This window comes from Rhinolophus ferrumequinum, chromosome 17, assembly GCF_004115265.2.
Source record: "Rhinolophus ferrumequinum isolate MPI-CBG mRhiFer1 chromosome 17, mRhiFer1_v1.p, whole genome shotgun sequence".
NCBI classification, from domain to species: domain Eukaryota; kingdom Metazoa; phylum Chordata; class Mammalia; order Chiroptera; family Rhinolophidae; genus Rhinolophus; species Rhinolophus ferrumequinum.
The window spans coordinates 18,244,263-18,269,063 of record NC_046300.1 but is presented as its reverse complement, the minus strand read 5'-3'; the positions used below and the strand labels follow the sequence as shown (position 1 = coordinate 18,269,063).

At 43.7% G+C, this 24,801-nt stretch overlaps 1 protein-coding gene across 2 annotated transcripts in view; it reads left to right on the top strand.

Annotated features, from left to right (window-relative positions):
- Positions 1-23,615, top strand: part of CMTM7 (CKLF like MARVEL transmembrane domain containing 7) — a 49,564-nt gene extending 25,949 nt beyond the window's left edge. Inside the window, exons 2-5 of one of the 2 annotated variants that reach the window (XM_033133090.1) lie at positions 13,146-13,319; positions 19,111-19,209; positions 21,824-21,905; positions 23,518-23,615. In XM_033133090.1, coding sequence (XP_032988981.1) covers positions 13,146-13,319; positions 19,111-19,209; positions 21,824-21,905; positions 23,518-23,531 — 369 coding nt within the window. In that variant the 3' untranslated portion in view covers positions 23,532-23,615. The remainder of the gene's footprint in view (positions 1-13,145; positions 13,320-19,110; positions 19,210-21,823; positions 21,906-23,517) is intronic. The other variant, XM_033133091.1, reaches the window with a different exon arrangement.
- The last annotated feature ends 1,186 nt before the right edge of the window (positions 23,616-24,801 follow it).

Here is a 24,801-nt window from a genome sequence, read left to right as displayed (position 1 = left end):
ACCTACGCGTGGCCTCTCCGAGTGATCTGTGCTTCCTCGTAACATGGTGGGAGGGTCCAAGGGTGAGCATCCTAAGAGAGAGGGCCAGAAGAAAGTTGTATCGAGGTGTGTGACCTCGCCGTGGGAGTCGTATAATTTCATTTCCACCACATTCTGGGCAGCCTCTAAGGCTGCCCTGGTTCCAGGGGAGGAGAAACCGATTCTGCTTCTATGGGGAGCAGTAAGGTTCTGGAACAGCGTGTGAGACTGGAAATGTTGCTGTGGAATTTGGGGGAAACATCGTCAGCCACTGTGCACGCACAGGATGTTGGGTGTTCATTTTACAACTCATTACTGAGGCCGCGGGGATCAGAATATCTGGCCATTTAAGCTTCTTACATACCACCACCGCCATCCCCAACACACATAGATCATTGAGTCCTCTGGGAAAGCTTTACAGTTTGCGGATGAATTCATTTGCCCAGTCCCACACCTTGGAGGGAAAAAAAAAAGCATAAAAGAGGCAGGAAGCAGCATACTATGGTTAAAAACCACATTCTGGAGCCAGATGGAAAAGATGAAATCCAATCTCTGAGCACACAGCTCTGTGGCCCAGGGCAGGTACCTCTCTCGTGTCTCAGTTGCCTCTTCAGTAGAGTGGGAGTAATAATAGCACATACTTCCCTGGGTGGTTGTAATAATTCAGCAACCCTATGCCTGGCACGTGGTAACTGCCTAATGAATATTAGCCATTCATGAAAATAATTATCATTGTCAGTATCATTTCAGCACTTTGTAAAAACCTCATGTCCCAGCCAGGACTGTAGGCCCTGCCCCGGCTCCCACCAGTCCTAGAGAAGATTCCTTGGCAGTCGTCTCACTAGGGAACCTCTGGGAAACACTAGCTCCTACTTCCTGTAAGATCCTGACTGCATACAGGGGTCTTATCGTTTGGTTTTATCTGGTTCTCTAGGTCTTAGAATCTTTAAAAAGATTATTTAAGGTACTTTCTGTGTTTTCCCCACAATGTTTTCTAGTGTTTTAGAAGCTCTTGCAGTTAGGTTGACTGTATAATTTATCAGGACACTTTTGAGAGCAAGGGGGTCACCAGTTGGTCTACTGCTACAGAGCATGAACTGGGATTATCCTGAACAAGCTATCATCTGCTTCCCTACCCTAAAACCCTGACTTAGGACAACCACTAACCACTGTAACATGCTGGGGACTGGGCTTCCATTTGTTCTCTTGGCATACATGCAGGTGTATTTTCACACTGCAAATCTTTCTTGGGACTTTTTTTATTTTTTATTTTTATTAGTTTCAGGATTACAAAACAATGTCATAGTTAGACATTTACACCCCTCACAAAGTGATAACCCCCCTACCCCAATCTACTTACCCCTCTGATATCGTATATAGCTGCTGGAATTCCAGTGACTCTATTCTCTATGCTGTACTCCACATCCCGTACCGTATGTATATATATTTAATTATAGTTGATATTCAGTATTATTCAGCTTCATGGGACTTTTTTTATTTTATTATGTTGTGAGTATCTTCCTGTGTTATTAAAGCAAGATTGTTTAAAGCTGTGTTTGCCATAATTACGAAAGTAATATGTTCAATACAGACATTTAAAAAGTATGCAAAAAGCACAAGGGGAAAAAAAACACCCGTGAATGTCATCAGCCCCAAATATTCACATTTAACATTTTATCTGTGGTAGTTTCCTTTAAATATATTGTCTGTTGTTTTATTGGGGGGAGGTGGGGAGTCACAACTTTGTGCCTGATTTTTTTTTTCTTAGCTCGGTGAACATTTTTAGTAATGGCTACATAGTGCTTTGTCATGAGGATAAGCCACAATTTATTTAATCAATGTGTACTATTGGATATTTAGGGGTTTTTCCTAATTTTTTCCACTTTTATTACACTACACTCTGTGATGATTATTCTTGTAAATCAATCTTGGCCTATACCCATGAATGTTTCAATGTGATAATTGACTAGAGATGATGTTATTGGGTCAAAAGATATGCGCTTTTTTTTCAGATATTTGATAATTTGGTGTTAAGTCCAGAGGTTCCTTCCAGACCCATGCTCAACCATTAACCCTTACATGTTAGTTTGCTGTTAATATTATTTCACTGTTTATTACATAGTTATTTTGGGTCAAGCACAGCACTTTTATAAGTGTTAACTGACTTTATCATTCTAACATCCTTATAGGGTATACTATTATCTCTATTATCTGGATGAAGAAATTGAGGCGTGGAAAAGCAAGGCCACACAACTAGAAAGGGGCATCAGGTGTTGATTTAAGGCAGTTGCACCAAAGTCAAACTGCCTCTTGGAAATAAAATTGGATTTACATAGAGAAGAACCGATGGCTGGAGCGTCCACTCCCTGGCCAGTATATGTATGTGGAAGGTCACCAACCTCTCTGGACTCCATGAACAGCCATTCCTAGAAGCCCGATACTTACTCCAAGAAGGGAGAAAGAACTGGTCCAACTGAGAGAAGAAGCGCTCAGTGAGTTCTTTTACTGAGTGGTTGCTTTGTGAGATCCAGTGAGGCCCAGACCCTGTCTGGGTCTACAAAGACATTTTACCTCATGTGGGGCATGAGACGGACAAAGGAAGGAGCAGATGCTAGAAAGGGGTGGGGACGAAAGGCTGGAGGAGGGAGAGACCCCTTTAACCCGGGGAACACAAGGCAGAGATTGCTTTGTGGAGAGTCTAAAACTATATCATATGGCCGCCACTAGCCGCATGTGTATATTTAAATATAAATGAAATTAAATTAAGAATTCAGTTGCACCGGCCACCTTTCAAGTGCTCAGTGGCCACATGTGGTCGTTGGCTACCATATTGCACTGCACAGGTGGGAAACATTTCCATCATCACAGAAAGTTCTTTTGAATATTGCTAGTCTAGAAGGAGTTTGGCAGAGGGGATGGAAGGAAAGGATGGAGAATGGTCCCTAGACTACTTCAATTTGGACATGGGATGTGGATGGAGAAGTAGAAGTCAACATTGGAAAGGGAGCTCGAAGCTGTTCTTTGGTGTGACTTGCAGGCCTCCTGTGTATTAGATCTCTGTCGTGTTTAAAATAAACACCATCAGTCATGGTATGGAGGAGTCCTCAGCAGATCGTGAATCTCTTCACTGTCTGTCATTCCATGGCCTCATGTTCTAGGGAAGCTGCCTTATATGTGTATATATGTGGCTTCACCTGACCCTGGATCAAACTGGCTGGAACAGAGACCGAACCGTCAGTAGGACGTAAGGGAGGTCCGAGGCCTGTGAGGTGGCCTGGCTCCCTGAGGTGACTGGTTCATAGGGGTGCTCCCTGTGCGGTGTGTGAAATGAGGGGCTCAGTACAGGGACTCATGCCAGGGGCTGGAGAGAAGCATGCTCACGTGTGGGCTGTGCCCTGAGTGGGGAGCAACGCCGACCAGCTCTCCCCAAGACCTGCCTGAGAGGTGCTGACGTGGCTCCCCGTGTCCCTGACAGCCTCAGAGTCCCGCTGCCCTGGAGCACCTGCCTGGCCTTGAATTTCCCCTTCGTCTCCTCACCTCGGTACCAACCAGGTACTCTCATAGAGGTGAAGCAAAAACAAACAACAAGAACAAAAACCAAAAAAGCACGAGTTCAGATGAACCATCAACTAGGAAAGGGTTTAAGTGGCTGCTTAGCCTTTAGAGAGCAGAAAGTGCAGGATGTCTGTGAGAGTCAGGCAGAGGAAAGGTTTGAAAAGGCATTAAGCTGAGGTGCTGTGGGCAGCTAACATGTTAGGGTTAAGCTGGCTTGGGTTTAGCTGGAAGGAAGCAGTCTCACCTTAGTGTAAGACACTTTTCCTCTTTTTTCTGTTCACGTAGGATCTTTGTTTGGCTTATGAAATTATACCATGCATTTCTAGACATTTCGGGGTCTTAGATATTCTCTCCACAGCCCCTTGCCAAGTTGATCAATACACGCTGGGTGTTTTTCTAGTCAAACCTGGGAAAACATTGTTCCAGAATGTTCCTTCTATTCTTTGCAGACAGTTGGACAAGTTGTGTTCAGCCCACCTAGGCAACCGCTGTCCACCTGTGGCCCAACTGGGGCCCTATTCAGACACCGGTGTTTGACTGCATCAGATACTCTCTCCACAAGTCTCTGCACCGGGATCTGCCCTGCCGACTGTTGTGACTGTAGAACCTGATCGCTTGGTCTGGCTGTGGTCAGAATGTGAACTATTACACTTTCATTTCATTTATCAGAAGCAACCAAAAGTGGTTGTCTGTTCTTGGATGAAGCCCCATGGACTCACACTACTTGAATTGCTTATTAACCACAATTATTGCTGGATAGTTTTTAAACTCGTTTCCTAACTTCCACTTGTGTCTTTTTGGCAAGAGCGATGACTACAAATTTCAATTCATTTTTCCCTCTGCTCTCCCCTCTGTATGGCACCTAGTTATTTCTCTGAGCGTATTGGGCACTATATTTTAACTTTCTCATTATGGAAAATTTCAAACATACACAAAAATAGAGCAAATAGCCCAGTGAACCCTTTTGTGTCCCTCACCCAGCTGCTACAGTCACTAATTCATGCTCAATCCTTGTTGAAATATGTGTATATCGCCACCTTCTTAATCCACCTGAATTATTTTTAACAGTTTCATTAAGGTATAACATACAGACCATTAAAGCTACGAGTTGTAAGTATGCAGTTCACTGATTTTTAGCAAATTACCCGAGGTGTGCGGCCATCACCATGGTCCAACTTTAGGACATTTCCATCACCCCCAAAAGATCCCTTGTGCCCATTTGCTCCCATATTATTGTGAAGCTAATTCTGTACTGTGTTTTGTCTCATCCATAAATATTTCAGTTTATGTCTACACTGCTGAGCATTCTATTCGCTTGTCATGGCGGTACTTACGCAGGCAGCCCCTCTCCTGCTTGTGCCTAATAGCAAACCCCTGCGTTCAGCGCCACCTCCCCATAAACCCTAGAGAGCCCGAGGGGAGGTGACTGCAGAAAAGCGGCTGCACTCAGCCTGCAGGCCGTTTGTACACTGGGGTGCTTCGAGCTGAATGCCAACTTCAGATCTGTGTGTATGATTGAAGGCCTACTCTGCGCTGGGCTCTGGGGACACAACAGGGAATTAGTCATGGTCCCTGCCTGTGTGCCCACTGGTCTCATCCCACATGTGAAAGGTAGAACATCTCTGAGGTGATGGTTTGACCTTCTTCTACTCCCCTGTCTCTCCCCTTTAGACCTGAGGCAGGAGCGAGCAGGAATGTGGCCCGGCTCAGTGCCTGGAGCATACACGGCCCACAGGAAATGGATGTATATAATTGCAATCACTCATTTGTTCCTTCACTGATTCAACAGGTATCTGTGGAGAACCCATGTACCATCAGGGCACTGGGAAACAACAGTGAACAAAACATGGTTCCGGCTGTACCTCTTGAGTCCTCACCCCTTCTGGCTTCCATTTCTCTCCCTGGTCTTCCACACCTCCTGTCCTGCCTTGGCCAGTGCTTCTTTCACCCCTCACCCCTCGGGGGTTTCCATGGCCCTGATCTCAGGACATGTGCCCCACTTACTCCTGTGTCCCTGTTCCCTTTTGGTGACACACATCCAGTAGGCAGTGCTGAGGCGGGGGTGCCCTTTGGAGACACAGCTCCAGGGAGAGGGCATTACTGCCATAGCAACTAGAGGCTGCCCCTCAAGGCTGCCCGGGTCCAGGCCCTGGCTCCAGACTCGCCAGCTGTGTGATCGGTGCAGATCCCTTTGTGGCTCAGTCCCTCTGCTCCCGTTTTGTGAAGTGAGGAGACTAATAGCACCTATATTGTAGGTTCCGGTGAGGATAAAATGGGCAAGTACATGTAAAGCACTTAGAGCTTGGTGCACAGAGAGCATTCCAGCAGTGTAGTTATTACCTTTGCTCTTCTTATCACCTGAGAAGCCATGCTGATGGCCTCTTCCCTTTGGGGTTCAACCCTCACATTCCCTGTGCGTCTCCACGTTGTCTCTGCGTCCTGGGTGCTCTCTGATGACCCACTCCTCCGGGAGCTGACTGACTGCTCACAGCCATGTCCTTCAGCAGTTTCGGGGAGGCAACCGCCCACATCTCTTCTCTTTTCACTTCCATACATACACAAAGAAGCACGTCCCCCCTTGCTAATGGCAGGGGTGAGAGACAGAAGATGCTGCTTTTGTGTTCTTGAAATGCAGTCAGCCACTAGAGAGACCAGAAAATCTAGTCAGATTCTGAAAGAGAAACAAGCTAGAGAAACCATTACTTGCTGCAAACAAAAATGTGTGATTGCGGTTTGGTTCAGTATCAGCAGCAAACCAACCAAGCCGGCGTGAATGTCGGGGGTGCTCTCACCCTTTTTGATGTAGTGACATTTTTGACTGGTTGTGCTTTCTAGACCAATCTTCCTAAATGTGATCTGATGACCTTTGCCAGTTAAGAGCAGTGGTGACATGGGTGACATGATTGTTGCACAGGCAGTCTATCCAGGCTGCATCTGTTGTGAAAAATTGGTCAGGGACAAGGGGAGCAAGACCTGGCCTGAGTAACAAGCAGATAGTGTTCTGGCTCCATCATGAACTAAGAATTTGGAAGCCCCTCAGACATCACACCCATACCCACAGACTGGAGAGTCCGAATGCCAGACAGGCTTCCGGCCAACGTTGAAAGGTGTTCACAGAATAAACTCCAAAAGTCATTCGTCTTCTACACGCTCGGCACTGTACTAGGTCCCTAAGTGATGATCCACGATAAAAAACAATCCTCTTCTCAAAGGACTTGAGGCCAGTAAGGGAGGAGGTGTGTTTTTGTAAATGTGTTAGAGTGTCATGGAGCTGTGACAGGATGGCAGGATTTCATTCACCCCATGTTGAATTGAGTACCTACTATGTGCAGGGTATGCTGGTGGGAGCCGAGGGAGTGCGAGTGAAACCCACAGGGTCCCTCTACTCATGCAGCTTCCATTCTCATTGGGAGAGAAGGTAGTAAACAGGTTAACCGACAAACTCATAGATGTTTAACCAACAAACACATAGATAAGGACTGATTGCAAAGGTACCATAAGAGAGAATACTGGGGACTCTCCTAAGGGGCAGAGTGTACCCAGAGACGCAGAGGCTGCTAGGATCAAAACCTGCAGCCCTGCTGGGCCTCATTAAATGATTTTTACCTGATTCAAGAGTATGGGAAACTACTGAAGGGTTTTTGAGGCTTTAAGGAGTTCTAAAGTTGATGATTGCTCTGTGGATAATGGATTGGAAGTGAGCAGATAGAAGTTTGTGTAAAAGGCAGCATTTCAAACCAGTGGTGAAAGGATGTGCTATTCAATGAATATTAGTACAATTGATTATTTGCCTAAGTTAGGACCTTGTTGTGTGTCCTGGCTCATGCCATTTGCAAAAATAAATCTCCCATGCTTAAAGACGTAGACGTTTTACATGTAAAAAAGGAAATAAACATTTATTTTTTAATGTAGGGTATTCTTATAATCTTCTGGCGGAGAAAAACCCAGGAATGGTGCATAGATTTGACTGCATAAAAAACTGAAACTTCGGTGAAACAAAAGACTAAAAATAAAGGCAAATGAGAGATTGAGAGAATTATTTGTAATTTCTGTAACAGATAATAGGTTAATATTCAGAATATAAAGAGTTCTTCAAACCCATAATAAAAATACAAACAATAGAAAAATAGGCCAAGAATATGAACAGGCAATAACCAATATGAAAAGATATTCAACCAACTAGTAATCGAGGAAATGAAGATTAAATAAGATTTCATTGCCATTCTTTTTAAACACCGATAATCTGTGTTGGCAAGATTTGCTGTGTAGGGAAACTCATGTCTTTTTTGGATAGCATTTTGGCAGCAAACATCAAAATTTTAAATGTGAATGTGCTTTCACGCAGTAATTTTACCTCTAGGAATCTTCCAGAAATGTTCATATATATGCAAAGAAGTATATCCAAGAATATTTTTGCAAAATTGTTTGTGTTTGTAAGAAACTGGAGATGTGATAAACGGCCATTAATCAAAGACTGTTTAAAGTAGCAGTTCTCAACCAGAGGCAGTTTTGCCCCCAGAAGCCCCTTGGCAATGTCTGGAGACGTTTTTGGTTGTCACACCTGGGGCAGTGCTACTGGCATCTAGAGGGTAGAGACCAGGATACTGCTAAACATCCTACAGGACAGCTCCCCCCCCCCCCCCACACACACACACAACGAGTTGTCCAGTCCCAAATGTCAGTAGAGCCGAGATTGAGAAACCCTGGGTCAAATAAAGCTGCCACCAATTAAATGGTAGATCTGTATGTGTGCCCTTAAAGATCTCTGAGATATGTCGTTAAGAAAAGGATATTTTACAACTTAATATGTGATCAAAAGAGAACAAACTAAGTGAATTTTTTAAACCTCTAAATGATCCCTTCCCCTCCCCAGAGGCCGTCACTGGTAACAGCTGCCTATGCGGCCTTCCAGAAATAGTCTCAGCACGGACAAGCGTGGCTCTGGTTTTTAGTGCACTGCAGGGCACTTGGTGAGATTCGGAAACCTGTGCGAGGCCTGGACCTGTGGACCGCTGACCTAGTGTTTCCTACATTGTTCCCCCTCCCTTGTGTTTTCCATGGCATTTTTATATTTGAATAGAAAACAAAACTGTGCTGGGGGATGGGAAGAAGCCTTGGGTGAGGGAGACAGGAGGCCCAGAAGAGTAAGGTAAGTCGGGGCAAGGTTCGCTCGCCCAGTGGGTGTTAACGAGATTGCACAAGGGCTCCTTCCGGGTGATGACCAGCAGGGACTTTGACAGGGAGGCAGGGTGAATCTGCCCACACCCCAGGGCCGAATAAGTCGGGAGCATTTCCAATTCCTTTTCCTGCTTGCCCACTGCCGAGCACAGTCATTTATGGGCTTTGCTTACATCTATAAATGCAGTTTCCAGTCAATAAGGCATCATCCACAACTCTGACTTTTTGAACAAGCCTGGCTTTCATCTACTGGGCTTTTCCAGAAAAGCTTCTTCGAGTTGGGCCTGAGACATTTTGATGTCGTCTTTCATCAGTAACTTCCCCTCCTCCCGCCTGTCTCTCTCACTGAAACATTATTCCAAGGTCAGAATAAAAACCCCTTGCGAGAGAGGGTAGGGATGGGTGACCTGCCAGCATCCAGCCCAGGGTTCTTAAAACAAAAGGCGTCTGGTGCCACCTTCAGCCAGACACGGGCACGCTCAGCGGACCAAACTTGGCAGGAGCATGGAGGGATCGGGTCTGCTGAGAGTCCAGGCTGCAGGCAGGCAGCAGGCACAGTGCCCCTGAGGCCACCAGAGGCATCTCCTGCCCAGCTCAGAAGAAGGCATCTCCTGAACACCGCCTCTCAGTCTTCTGCAGAAATTGTCCTTCTTAGACTTCAAAATTCCACGTCTGCCTTGGGGTGTCTGAGGAGGAAGAGAATTGCTCCCACTCTACCCTTCTTTACTCCTTACAGCTGGACGCGTAATAAAATAACAAAATTGACACAAGATTAGATTAACAGGAGAAAAACCAATTTAATATGTGCACACGGGAGAAACACAATACGATGCTCAGATCATAAAATGAGGCTCAGAGAAATGATCGAACCAGACACCTTTTTATACTGTTTAGACAAAAATAATAACTTGGTGAAGAATTGGCAGGACCGAAAACGTTAGTGCTTATTAGAAAGGAATCTAAGCTAGGTGTGGGTATTCATTAGTGAGGAATCTAAACTAAGTTTGGGCTCGGGTAGTACATTAACGAAGTGTTTGTATAGGTTCTTTGGCTGATGATCTCTTAGCTGTAGTCATAAGATTGTCTGTCTCAGCCTTCCAGGTGTGGGGAAGGCACCTGTCAAAGGGGAGATTTATTTCCTGAACTCAGGGTCAAGATGCCCTTCTGGCGCCGGCTGCATATCAAGTAACCTTAATTCAATGTAATCTATATGCCATTGTGGGATATTGTGGGGGCGGCCTGTCTTGGGCTCCAACAAGGGCTGAGAACCTGAGCAAGCTGCCTGGCACCTGGCTGTGAAATTAGGACCAACTTGTTTTAGTTCCAAAGTTCTCAGGGGCAATTGTTTCCCTCAGGTAATGTCAACTTGCTTCATCTGTGAAATTGAAACCCACTCCTGCTTTCACAAAAATCATCTTTTCAGTAAGAATTCTGAAGTATGGAGAATAGTATGGAGTCAGAAGGGACACAGTTAGGAGGAAAGGACGGTGGTTTCCAAGCTGAGGTGATTCCAGTGCCACAGCTGGTCTGTGAGACCCTTGCTCTGAGCTGAGGGTTCTTACAACATTACTTTTAATGGACATTTATATTAGATATTCTATTTTCAATGTTCTTGACAATTCAATATAGCAGAACAAGCCTTGATGCGGGGAGCTAGAAGGTGCCCGAAGAATCACGTTAGTCCTTAGCATTGGTATGTTTCAGTTACTCTACACGGAACCACATCTATCTTCCCAAAGCCTCCCAGCCTTCTTCACTCAGTCCTGAAGTCCTACTCAGTCTTCTCAAATTCAGGTGTGTTTGTCGATCTGCTTTTCTAGCAGGGAACAAGAAGAGGTCCTGAGAGGACCAGGTGGGGGTGGGGGACCAACACCCAGCGCTTTTTTCTCCACCATTGTTTTGTTCTTCTGCTTCACCTTTCTGGCTAACCCCGAGCATGGATCTGAATGGTTCTGAGGTCTCCAGCATTTGCAGAGGTTACCTACTGGCCTTAGAAGAGTTCCTGAAATGTTTGGTGTCCGTGAATTTTTTTTTTCTTTTTTGAAGTGCACTAGCTAAGATGCTGGCTATCTAAAATAGGAGTGGAAGAATCCTTGGGCAAAAAAGAAAGTTTTCAGTAGCATTCATAAGTACACAGCCTCTGCTGTCTCGGTGAGATTTTCCAAAATTGGGCTGTCCTAAAGAAGAGCACGTAGTTGGTGGCCTCAGGCCAAGTGGACAGATTTTGGGAAGTCTTCTTTGACAAACAAGTTTCCCAGAGAGGGTTGAGATGGTTTGTGGTACAGCAGTAATGTACTTCTGCTGCAGGAGGCTCAGACCTAGGAGCCCTTAGGGGGAGATCTGCCCAGGCCCCTTGTGTTCACTGGGAAATTCCCACATCTCTCTGTCACCATGAGAAAGAGCCGACTCTGTCACAGATGAAGGGTTGTAAAAATTATTCTAATCTTTGCATTAAATTAGGTGCAAAATTGCATCTCCACCTGGGAATCAATCGCACTGCATAATCCTGAATTATCTGCATTTTAAGGCAGACCTTCAATAAAAATGCCCCAGTACATGAGGGGATCAGTGCAAGACGGAGGCGACCCATAGACATTCCAGATGGATGATGCCCAGAAATGGGGTCCGAGCAAAGCCCTAGCTAGCCATCGCCCACACTCCTGAGTGAGGCAACGCTTCCCCTCGGCCTTCAAACAACCTCAAGGCATGAGTCATTATATTACCATGCCTGACTGGCTTGAGAGGAACCGAGAAAATGAAAATACTCATGTCGCTCATTAGCAAAGGGGAATACGCAAATGTTGAGGGTCCCTCTGTGTCAGAGCCACACTCTTCTGTGTTGATCTGCTAAGCAGAGCACTCTTCATGCCCGCTTTCAGCTTCAAGCTAGCTAGTGCTTTTCTAGCTGCTGTACCTGTTACGACCCGAGTAGTGTGCTAGAAATTAGGGGCTCTAGAAAATAGAGCATGTGTAGTGTTGAGCACTTTAACCAGCATTAGATCCTTTTTGTGATTTAATTCTCCATACAGACACACATTTTCTACAGCAGGATTTCTTTCTCCACAGCAGACACACACAGTTTGGGCCACATATGAGACCAGAGAGTTCTTTATTGCGAGGGCTCTCCTGCACATTGTGGGGTGTTTAGCAGCACCCACAGCCTCTACTCACTACTGTATGCCAGTCACAACCACCCACCACAGTTGTGACAACCTAAAATGTACCTAGGACACAAAATGTCAAAGGACACAAAAATCACACACACACACACCCGCTTTGAGAATCACTGGACTATAGGAAAGAGGCAATATAAAATAATTTTTGTCCTGAATTAGTTTTGCTTTTCCAATAGATCCTAAGATTTATACACACTTTGACACCTATGTTTTATTGGTTTATTCCCTATGTAGAGTGAACACGAATTTATTCTCTTTGAGTGGCCTTCACAAAAACTCAGAATCTTCTCTGCCCTCTTCCAATCTGCTCTTTCATAGTATTCATATGCTGCTAATAATTTACCTGACCTGTTAATTCATTAATAGATCATTAATTTATTAATTCTGCATATTCATTCACTCATTCATGCAATGATAGACTTAGCAAGTTCTCACCACATGGCCAGTGAGTTCTCGCCACCTTGTAACCAGGATTCCCACACATATGATAACACATCCACCTTCCTCGGCTTGTTTATGATGAGGGCTTCCATTTTTGGAAGGCAACACTGCATCTGACCTGGAGGAACATAGTCCCTGGAGTCAAACAGACTGAGGTTCAAATCCTACATCTGCTGCTCACAAGCTGGGTAGCCTTGGGCTATTTAGTGAACCTGTCTGCCTCAGTTTCCCCATATGAACATGGAAGTGATTTCATCCACCTGGCAGAGTTCTGTGAGGCCTCAATGCGATCATATACATTGGGCATCAGTAAGCAGTCACTTATTGTCTGCCCACTGGGAGGGTGTAACATATGAATCGCTTTCTTTGTGGATCAAACACAGTCAAATATTGGCAACTTCCTACAGTTCAACCTAGCATGTAAACCCAACGTGCAGTAGCATGCTGACTCTCTTTGCTCTGTGGAGGTCCAGCAAATAAATGGGATGGTTCCACCTGGTTATTTGCTTCATCCCTGCCCTCTCTCTGAGGAGGCATCCGGCCGGCACAATATAACAGTCTTCAGAGGACAAAGCCACTCATAGCCATCCTCAGCATTCACAACTGGCTTGTATTTTCAAAGCTTGTCTTATAGGAAATTGTACTCTTCCAGCCAATTTGTGACGAAATAACCCGAGGTGTAGCAGTTCCTCCATTTTCTGTTGTTTGGTTGCTGTTTGTTCCCTGGGCACACGTCTTGGTGGGCGTTCCTCTCACGTATCTGTACTGATGTCCCAGGTCACTCTGCTGATTGCCTTCATCTGTGTGAGGAGCTCTCCGTGGACCGGCTACAGCGCCTACAGATACTTCGAAGTGGTCACCATTTGCAACTTCATCATGATCCTCGCCTTTTACCTGGTCCACCTGTTCCGCCTCTACCGCACGCTCACCTGCATCAGCTGGCCCTTGTCGGTAAGGGAGTGTGGCCTCACCCTGTCCTCGGCACAGAAGTCAGGCTGTGAGCTGGGGCACCGAGACCCCATGGCGTCCTTCCCGTCTGCCCAGCCTCCCTCTCCCACCATCCTCAGCTGCTTCAGCCCTGAATTTCCCACTGTTTGGTGGACGCCTCCTCCTGATGTTTCACGGCTTTTCTAAAACCCACCTTCCAGCTGACAGGAAGGCTGTGCCTCTTGTATCAGTGTTTATTTTCTCAAGCAACAGATAGTGGGCTGTGTGTGTGTGAGAGGTGGGCGGAAGGCGTGGAAGGAAGAAGCTGCAAAAGGTGTTGGGTATTCATACTGTTGTAAATGTTGAATGATAAGATCCGACAGCTAAAATGGACTGGCAGAGCCTGAGGAAAGATTTCAAAGTTGCCAGGGTTTTTTCTTTTCACTATGTTATTTTTTTTTAAAAAACAGCTCTATTGATAGTTCACATGCCAGATAAGTACCCATTTACAATGTATAATTCAAGAGATTTTAGTATATTCCCAGAGCTGTGCACCCATCACCACAGTCAATTTTCAAATATTTTCATCACCTCAAAAAGAAACCCCAGCCCCTTTAGCTGTCACCTCCTACCCTTCATCCCCTCCAGCCCTAGCAACCACTAATCTTTCTGTCCCTATAAATTTTCCTGTTCTAGACTTTTGTGTCAATGGCGGTCTTCTATGACTGGCTTCCTTCACTTAGCAGAGTATTTTCATGATTTATCTATGTTGTAGCATGTGTCAGTACTTTATTTCTTTTTACAGCCTAGTAATATTCCATTGAAAGGATATACCACATTTTGTTTATCCGTTCATCATTGATGGACATGTGGCTTGGTTCTGCCTTTTGGCTATTATGAATAATTGCTGCTATGAACATTCATGTGCAAGTTTTTTGGGTGGATGTGTTTTTCATTTTGTGTGGGAATATACCTAAAAGTGGAATTGCTAGGTCACATGGTAACTATGTTTAATTGTTTCCACTGCCCGACTGTTTACCAAAGGGGTACACCATTTTACATTCCATCAGCAGTGGATATGGGTTCCAATTTTTCCTCATTTTCTGACTTTCTGATTTTAGTCATTCTAGTGAGTGTAAAGTGGTATCTTGTGGGTTTGACTTGCATTTCTCTGATGATTAATGACGTCAGTCCTGTTTTCATGTGCTTTTTGGCCATTTGTGTATTTTCTTTGGAGAAATGTCTATTCAGATCCTTTGCCCATTCTTTGATAAGGTTGTCTTTTTATTACTGAGTTGTAAGAGTTCTTTGTACTGTCTAGTTAAAAATCCCTTATCACATGTATGAGTTGCAGATATTTTCTCCCATTCTGCTGGTTTTTCACTTTGTTGATAGTGTCCATTAAAGCACAATTTTTAAATTTTGATGAAATCTGATTTATCTATTTTTTTTTTGTTGCTCGTGTTTTTGGTATATCTAAAAAGTCATTGCCACATCCAAGACCATGAAGATATACCTCTGTATTTTCTTCTGAGTTTCATAGTTTTAGATCTATTTTGAATTAATTTTTGCATAGAGTATGAAGTAAGGATTCAACTTCATTCTTTGCATGTGAATATCCAGTTGTCCCACACCATCTGTTGCGAAGACTTTCTCTCCCCATTGAATTGTCTTGGCACCTTTGCTGAAAATTAGTTGGCCATAAACACATGGATTTATTTCTGGACTCAATTCTATTGCATTGATCTTACTACACTATCTTGATTACTGTAGATTTGTAGTAAGTTTTGAAATTAGAAAGTGTGAGTCTTCCCATTTATTCCTCTTTTTCAGGATTGTTTGGATTTTTGCAATTTCATACGAATTTTAGAATCAACTTTTTAGTTTCTACAAAGAAGTCAGCTGGGATTCTAATAGGAATTGTAGTGAATCAATTTAGAGAGTATTGCCATCTTAATATTAAGTCTTGTAATCCATGATATTTATTTAGATCTTTTTAGATCTTCTTTAATTTCTTTCAACAGTGTTTTGTAGTTTTCAGAGTATAGGTTTTGCCTTTTTTTGGTTAAATTTTTTCCTAAGTATCTTATTCTTTTTGATGCTATTTCAAATATAATTATTTTCTTCATTTGTTTTTTGAGTTGTTTATTACAAGTGAATAGAAATACAATTATTTTTCATATATTGATTTTGTATTCTCAACCTTGCTGAACTCATTTCTTAGATCTAATGATTAATAGTGGATTCCTTAGGCTTTTCTATATAAAAGATCATTGCCATCTGTGAATATAGTTTCACATTTCTTTCCAATCTGGATGCCTTTTATTTTATTACCTTGCCTTTTTGCAAAAAAATTAGTTGCATGTTGAATCAAAGTGGGAAGAGTAGACATCATTATCTTGTTTCTGATCTTAGAAAGAAAGCAGTCCATCTTTCATCATTAGCTGTGGGTGTTTTGTAAATGCCATTTATCATATCAAAAAAATTACCTTCTTTGTTGTTTTGATCATGAAAGGGTGTTAGGTGTTGTTAAATGCTTTTTCTTTGTCTATTGAGAAAATCGTGTGGGGTTTCTCTCTCCTCTCCCCGCCAATATTCTATATATTTGGTGTATTACATTGAGTTTCATATGTGGAACCAATCTTGCATTCCTGGGATAAATTCTGTTTGGTCATAGTGTAAAATTCAGTTTATATGTAGCTGGATTTGGTTTGCTAGTGTTTTGTTGAGGATTTTTGCATTAGCATTCATAAGAGACATTGTTGGTTTCTAACAATTCTTTGTGTGGTTTTGTTATCAAGGTAATACTAACCTCACAGAATAATTTGGGAAGTATTCCCTCCTGTTCTATTTTTTTAGAAGAATTTGTGAAGAGTTGATATTTTTCTTTAAATGTTTGATAGAATTCCATAGTAAAGCCATCTAGACCTGGGCTTTTATTGTGGACATTTTTTATTATTCTTAATTCAAATTCTACTTGTTATAGATTTATTTAGATTGTTTATTTCTGCTTGAGTCGTTTTCTATAGTATGTCTTTCTAGGAATATGTTCTTTTCATCTAAGTTATCTGATTTATTGGCCTACAATTGTTCATAGTATTCCTTTAAAATACTTTTTATATCTGTAAGATCAGTAGTGGTGTACCCTCTTTCATTTCTGACTTTGGTCATTTGAATCTTTTTTCTTTCTTTTTTTTTTTTTTGATCAGTCTAACTAAAGGTTTGTCTTTTGTTGATCTTTTCAAAGAACCAACTGTTGGTTTCATTGATTTTCTCTATTGTTTTTCTGTTCCCTATATCATCGATTTCTGCTCAAATATTATCTCCTTCTGTCTTCTTCTTTTAGGATTGGTTTGTCTTCTTTTCCAATGTCTTAAGGTGAAGTTTAAGTTATTAATTTGAAACTTTTCTTCCTTTTTTTTTTAAATATAGGCATTTACAGCTATAAGTTTCTCTCTAAGCACTGCTTTAGTTGCACTGCATAGTTTTGGTATATTGCATGTTCATATTCACTCATCTCCAGGTATTTTCTAATTACCTTTGTGATTTCTCTTTTGACCCATTAGTTAATTAGGAATGTGTTGTTTAATTTCTACATATTTGTGAGTTTCCCAAATTTCTTTCTGCTATTGACTTCTAATTTCATTCCGTTGTAGTTGGAGAACATACTTCATATTGTTTCAATCCTTTTACATTTACAGAGGTTTGTTTTATGGTTTGGCATGTGGTCTATCCTGGAGAATTCCAAAGTAAAGCCATGTTTTATGTGCATTTGAGAAGAATGTATATTCTATTATTGGGTAGAATATTTTATAGATGTCTGTTACGTCTAGTTGTGTTACATAATTGCTTGAGTCTTCTATTTCCTTACTGAGCTTCTTTCTTCCTTGTTGTTCTATACATTATTGAAAATTGGATATTGAAGCCTCCAACTATTATTTATCTGTTTCTCCTTTCATTTATTTGAGTTTTTGCTGCATGTATTTTGTTGCTCTGTTTTTAGGTGCATACATGTTTATGATTGTTATATTTTCCTGGTGAATTGACATTTTCATCATTACAAAATGTCCCTCTTTATCTCTGGTAACATATTTTATTTGTTTTAAAACCTATTTGTCTGATGCTATTATAGCAGCCTTCTCTTGGTTGCTATTTGAATGACATATCTTTTCCATCCTTCTACTTTCAATCTACTTGTGTCTTTGAATATAAAGTGTGTTTCCTATAGGCAGTATATAGTTGGGTCTTTTTTAAAAAATCCAGTCTGACAACCTCTGCTTCTTGATTGAATTAATCATTCACACTTAACATTATCACCCATTGTTATTTTAAAAGAAATTTCTTTTGTGTCCCTAAGTTATAACTAAGTTATATGTTATAAGTGTCCCTGTTTCAAAGTTATAGCACCTTTTTGCTTCTTTTGAGAACAAGTTCCTCTGGTCTTCCCTGATGCTGATAATGAACAAGCAAAGGAGAGAATAAAAGCTGGGGGACATGAATGAGGCTAGGCTGAAAGAGGAGTGAATGTTGGAAGGATAAGCTCAGCCACACATTTTTTACTACTTAAGCACCTTCCATTTAGGACTCTCAACTCATTTTCCCTATCCCATGTCATACTCCTTTTTCTTTGTGTGTGAGAATCTTGGAGGTAGGGAACTTCCAGTTACTAATCTGCTCTTTAATCAAAATCTCTGTTGGCTACCTCGTAATATTCCTTTCAGATCACTAAGGGAGAAATCAGGGTCTTTGATTTTGCACACCTTTGAGAGGAGCTGCAGCTTAAAAAATTGCTTTTTCCAAAATGTAATAGCTACTGTCCTGATGGACAGAACTTCATGAAGGTATGATTTCTAAACTCTCATTGAAGACGACTGAAAATGAATACACTCTGGATTCAGAGTGAGTACTATAAATGGCCCGAAGGCCCAGTTCTCCTCTGGTCTGGTGTTTATTGGGGAGGAGGAATGATGTGGTGAAAGTACTGCTATGCTGCTGAGTGACAGAGGTGCAGCCTCATCCAAGGCCTGCAAAGATGCCATTTTAATCCTGGAGAATAAATGGGGTGGAAATGGATGACCTTGAGGAACAAGGGGAGAAGTAAAGGCTGAGTCATGTGTGCCAGTAGACTCATCAGAAGTTGGCCTGAGGTGCACTTTCAGAGAAGAGAATAGGGAAGACAAATTGGAGACAAAACCAGTAGGACTTAGCGTGAGAAAACCAGCACCCACCACACACCCAGGCACTTCACAGAAGGGCTGCTGACCTCATTCCAGGCTCTGACTCCAAGTCTGAAGGGGCTGAGCACCTCTCAAGTCCACACCTAAAAGTGTTCCCAGCACAGGCAGACACTCTGGGCTGTCACCAAAGCTAGGACATTGTTCACCCGAAACTTGATCTGAAGCAGATGCGAAAGGCACACATCTCTCTAAGGGGCTTTGCTTCTCAAAGCTGCATCTTCATTTGAACTCTCCAGTTTGGGAGTTGGGAGAAGCTCGATTGCTTTTTAGTAGCTTTGGGCAGAGATCTAGGCACTGTGTACAAACTGATCTCAGGAGTGGAACCGTCCTTAATGGACCTCTCTCTTCACACAAAAGCGTCCTTTCTTTTTGTCCCCTCTCTCCCCACCTGCCTGGGCGTCTTTCCTCTCTTGCTTGGCCTCGTCCTGGCCAGCCCTCTGTGTCTGCTGCCTGTGGGCTGCGCTGCTCCTGTCAGGGTGTTCCCTCCCTCCCCTTCCATTCATCTCTTCTGCCCGGTGGCCTCTGAGAACCAGGAGTGGACCTCCCTACCCACCGCTTTGCTTTGTTTTTGTCCCCAGGAACTCCTGCACTATTTAATCGGTACCCTCCTTCTCCTCATCGCTTCCATCGTGGCAGCCTCCAAGAGTTACAGCCAGAGCGGACTGGTAGCTGGAGCGGTGAGGACAGTCTCGGGGAGACTTCAGCAATGAATTCATGTTTTTGAGTGCTCGTTTTCTTCCTGACAGGGACAGCGAAGGGATTGTTTTCTGGGGCCTTTCTTTCACTGAGCCGGTACCCACCTTGAGCCAGCCAGCTACAGTCTCCAAAGAGCCTTAAACTTGGGCCTGCAGGGCAGGGTCTCGGGAGGTGGATCGTCAGGGCTGTTGGCAAACCCACATGGCCCCAGCAGCCCAGGCCTCTCTCTCTTACAGCCACTGCTTGAATCAGGGGGCATGTAGGTTTTAATTCCCGTGCTCCTGCTGGTCATTTGCTCATGGCTGCTTCAGTCTTACGCAGAGAAAGATTCTGGGGCCTCTGTTGGGCCCAAGGGAACAGTACTGTGATTAGTTAGTGATATCGGCCATTAGTCCTAGCTTTGCCAATCCTAATTTTTAACCGTATTCAGGCCGGGAAATAATCTTCCTATACCTTTCAAAGGTGAAAATTGATCCCGCTGATAGCCTAAATAGAAGTAGCATGGAAAAGGACAAAAATACAGTACCGTGGGAGCTATGTGTATTTATCACACATATACATATGTGTATGTTAATGGTTTTAAAAAGATTTATAGACTCCTGTCATCTGATTTCTGATTTAGTAAATTGTTTACAGTTTGATGGCCTGTGAGCTAGTACTGATTTGCCTCACTGAAGAGCAGGCAAGATTTTTTTCAAATGAGTTTTCGGAAAAGTTCGCGGTGTGACAGTCACTCTTTCATTTATACACGTTACCAAAATTCTCCAGACTTTGGGCGGAGAGTGGGTTCGTGCCTGGAATTCCACTGAGAGGTGGAGTGTGCCCTCCAAAGGTCAGTCCTCTAAACACTCACGCCCCTTAAGCGCCTCCCACAGCCCACCCTTCCATTCCGCACCCTGTACCCCCCAGGTGTGGTTACCACCTACGTGTTACCACCTGCCCGACTGTAGGCAGGCTGGCAGAGGAGACACAGAGGAAATCTGGGCCACCATGTTTTGGGACCACATGGGGAGAGTCCTACTGAGTTTTATCATTCAGGTTGCACATAATGGTGTTAGCCCTGGAATCCTAACAAACCCCATTTATCATACACTATCTTTGGGCCTAGGGAGCCAGAAGAAATAAAAAAGATATGATCCTTGTTTATGAGGAAGTGGTGAGCTGGCTGAGGAGTCAAGGCCAAGGCACACGAAACAATTAGCAGACAAGGCTTTGTCATCCAGGATAGCATTATGTAGCGACAGAATAAACTGTTCAATTATGCAGTGCGGACAGTTGGAGACCATGAGGGCATATAATGTGCTAATTGTGCAGAACAGACAATGAGAGGCCAGAACAGACTCTAATAGGCTAATTATGTGGTGCAGACAATCAGTACAAAAGAAGCCAAGGAGATGGAGCTGGGGGAGGGGGAAGGGGGCTGTGGACCAGTGGGGGCAGCTGCTTATACAAACCAGCAGCCAGGCTTGAAAAGAAAACTGAACCTTGAAAATCCTGCCCTTTGTCAGGCTGCTCCTGGGCCAAAGTCAGCAGTGGCTTTGGCCGGGTGCTTAGTGGCAACGCAGCAAGCCTGAGGTAACAAGTAAGTCTGAGAACACCTGGGCAACAAGTAGAGCAGAGCATATCCTCTGGAGCCAGACTCCTGGGCTCTAGTCCCAGGTCTGGCCCTTGCTGCTCTGTGGCCCTGGGCAAAACAGTTGACTTCTTATGTGTGATAAGGGGGCAGAGGGAAGGTCACACCAGCATCCACCTGGCAGAGTTGTGAGGGTTAATGGAATCAACACACCTGAGGGCTTAGAAGACTGGCAGGTACATATTAAGTGCTCAGTAAATTTTGGCTGCAGCTGCCAGTGCTGTTCACAAATAAAATGGCTTCAGGCTTTGAAGATCCAGACAAGACACCAGAATATGTGCCTGCTTCTCACTTGACCATTTGGGGAGCCTCACACCAGGCTCTCTTCCTCTGCGGGTGCCCTGATCCCCACCTACACAGATGAGACGTTGGACAGGGCGAGGTCCCAACACTTGAGCAGTGGAAGGACCCTCAGAAAGGACAGGAGCGCTACCTGAACTTATCTTAGTCTAATATTATTTAAATATGTGCAAATGTAAGACTAGATCGCAAGTCCTCAGCTTCTGGTTCTTACACAGCTATGGAGCCAAACAGAAAACCATTATGAATGAAATGCAAACAGTGCTACCACACCTATAAAATCCCACTTGAACATTAAAATTTTTAAAACCCAAATCAAAATATACAGTTCTACCTTTTTTATTAGCCCAGGATAATTAAAGTACAGTGGCTTGGCCCCAGCTTACTTATAAACATCAACCCAAACATGGGCACTAAAGCTGCCTAGAGTGAGAAGAGCCGAGGGCTTGAGTCCCAGAGACCTGGGACCCAGCTGGGGGACCCGGGGACAGGGTCTCATCTCTATAGCTATGCAGGGACAAGGTAGTCGGGGCACATGATTCCCCACGCTCCCTTCTGGCCACAGTGGTTACAGGGAACAGGCACAGAGATGAGAAACAGAAAGACTGCCTGAGTGGTTTACCCTGAGCCTGGCAACTTCCTCTCCTCTCTCTCCTGTGCAGATCTTTGGTTTCATGGCCACCTTCCTCTGCCTGGCGAGCGTGTGGCTGTCCTACAAGATCTCGTGTGTGACCCAGTCAACAGGTGAGTTCCAGTTCTCTGAACACAGATGATCTTCAGAAGTTCCCTATGCTCGGGAACAGGAGGACGGCCAGAAGTTCTGGGGGTTCCACACTAGGGAACACCCTGCTGGGGGGAGGCTGTGGGGCACAGGGTCCCCAAGCACTGTTGCTCTGGTCCCTCTCTCCGCCACGCCCAGGGACACCCTAACGTTTCAGCCTCTGATGGAGCAGCATTTTCTTTAAATGTTTCCTAATGTCAAAAATAAAATACGGAACAGAGAAAATATAAATAAGGGAAAAAATGTTTTTAATAAAAACCGTCTATCACACTATCCAGAAATAGCTCCTGCTGGGTGTCTACCCTTCCAGTATTTCCTTTCTCTGAATATATAGAGATGTTATAGACATAGAGATAGAGATAATATAGATATACATGTTGCTTTTATTAGAAAGATCAGACTTTATGTGTTATTTTTCTTACCTGCTCTTTTTCTCCTGCTTAACGGTCTACCAGACATTTCCCCCATGTCATTAGGTGTTCTTTTCCGTCGTTCTGAATGGCTCTGGGGTGTCAAATTGGCCGCATTGCATGTCTATGCCATAGTTTCCTTGTCTCCTATCTGGGGGTATTATGTTTGTTTGTTTTCAAAATTCTTTGCTACTAAAAAGTGCTATAGTGAGCATCCGTATAAATATATGTCTATACATATACCTAATACTTTTTATTTTAGAATGAATTCCTAGCAGTAGAATTGCTGCGGGCTTGAACCAGCTATTTTGATTAATCCACTTCTTTCTTTGATCTAGCACTCCTTTGTTCTTTTTCTTTCTTTAAAAAAAAAAAAAAGAAAACATTAAGAATATCAAAGTATGTATATTTTGTTGTCTGAGTTGCTCTGCAGAAAGGTCACCACGGCAGAGCTTCCATTTCCTTCTGGTAGTCACTGGCAAAAAGTTAACAGGTTGGGAGCCAGTCACGAAAGACGACATATTGTAGGATTCCATGTATGTGAAATGTCCAGAATAGACAAATCTATAGAGACAGAAAGTGGATTAGTGGTTGCCTAGGGCCGAGGGGAGGTGGGACACAGGTGTAACTGCTGATGGATGTGGGGTTTTTTTGAAGTGATGAAAATGTTCTAAAATTGTGGTGATGGTGGCACAGTTCCGTGACTACAGTGAAAACTGTAGATTTGTACACTTTAAATGGGTGAATTCTATGGTATGTGAATTATATCTCAGTAAAGCATTTTATGGGAAGAAAGAATGATGAAAAAAGAATGTAAAAACAAGGTGAATAGGTAACATCTAAAGGTAATCTACAAATATTGGTATAAATATATTATTTAAAATAGTGGAGGAAGAGCCAAAAAGAAACAGCTAAAGGAGTTCACATACTTCTGAGCGGGAAGCCTGGGGTGGGGAGAGGTCGGGATGGGAATCCCCTCTGTGCTATTTAATATTTTTCCTATTTTAGAAATGTATTTAAAAAGAATAAAACAGTCCCAGTGAAAGTTGGTGTGGGTGGAGGAAGGCCATGCACTGAGCAGAACATGGGTCGGCCTTCTGGTGTGTGGCTTCTGAGTGGGCCCTACCCTGGCCAGCCATCCTGACTTTGCCATTTCCTTCCCAAGATGCAGCCATCTGAGGACATCACAGCCTCCGGGCCTGCCGGCGGCCTGCAGGATGCGTGGCCTACCAGACAGGAGGATCAGTGATCCAGTGACCTTAGGAAAAACTTCTGAACCTGTATTCCTGTGCCAAAGTCCCACCGGGCTGGTGGGTACAGAAGGGGGCCTTCACCTTCCTTCTGGGCTCCTGAGCTGCTCCAAACCTGTCTCTCCAGTCGTGCTTGGAGAATTCCTCCCCATCTGGGAAAGAAAAGCAGCCTCCAGGGAAATCTGGTCTCTCCCTCCTGCTTTTAGAACTGCCTCAGGGACTGGCGACCCCACGTACCACAGTGGAGGGGTTTCTGAGTACTCCTGCCTAAATCTGCCTCTACTTCACATTCCTCAGGGGAGTGACGCTGCCTCACGTCTACCTATGAAAACAAAGCCATCTCCTAAATATATGTATTAGGTTGGTGCAAAAGTAATTGCGGTGTAAAAGGTGAAAAAAATTGCAAAAAACTGCAATTACTTTTGCACCAACCTAACAGCTTGGAAATCTGGTCTTGAAGATACCCCTCTTTCTTAAAATGAGGCGTGCCTGTAGAAGGACTATGTGATCAGCCTGTCCCCGAAGAGGAGCTATCAGTCTCCTTTCTGGGCCCCGCCTTCATTGACATTGTGTGTCTGTATGTGTGTTTGTGTTTTTAAATAAAATATTGACTTGGCCAATTGCAGAAGGATTTCTTCTTAAACTAGAAGAAGGCTGCAAACCCAGGAGTGAAGCAAAGGGGCCCACGAGGCTCATGGGGAAGCATACGCTGCTACGTGGGGGCCACTCACGGTGGGTGAAAAGGGTGAAGGACGCAGAAGACACTGGCCTTTCAAGGTTTACATACTTTCAAAGTAAATTGCTTTTAAGGGTAGAAGCCAAGTACTGTTCACACAAGACATAAAGCAGGACTCAAAAGCAACACAGGCAGCCTTAAAAAGAAAAAGAAATTCTACAACATGGATGAACCTCGAAGACATGATGGTAAATGAAATAACCCAGGCACAAAAGGACACATACCGTATGATTTCTTTTATAGGAGGGACCTAGAGTAGTCAAAATTCAGAGAGTCAGAAAGTAGAACGGTGTTGCCAGGATCTGAGGGGAGAGAAAGGGGGGGTTAGTGTTTAAGGGGTACAGTTTCTGTAAGGGTGAAATTCAATAAATCAATAACGTGCTTAGATTTAGCTAGTTTGCAGGCGGACTCACAGCATAGCTCGCTCTTTAGGCACGTGGCAGTTTGATCCACCCTGATATTC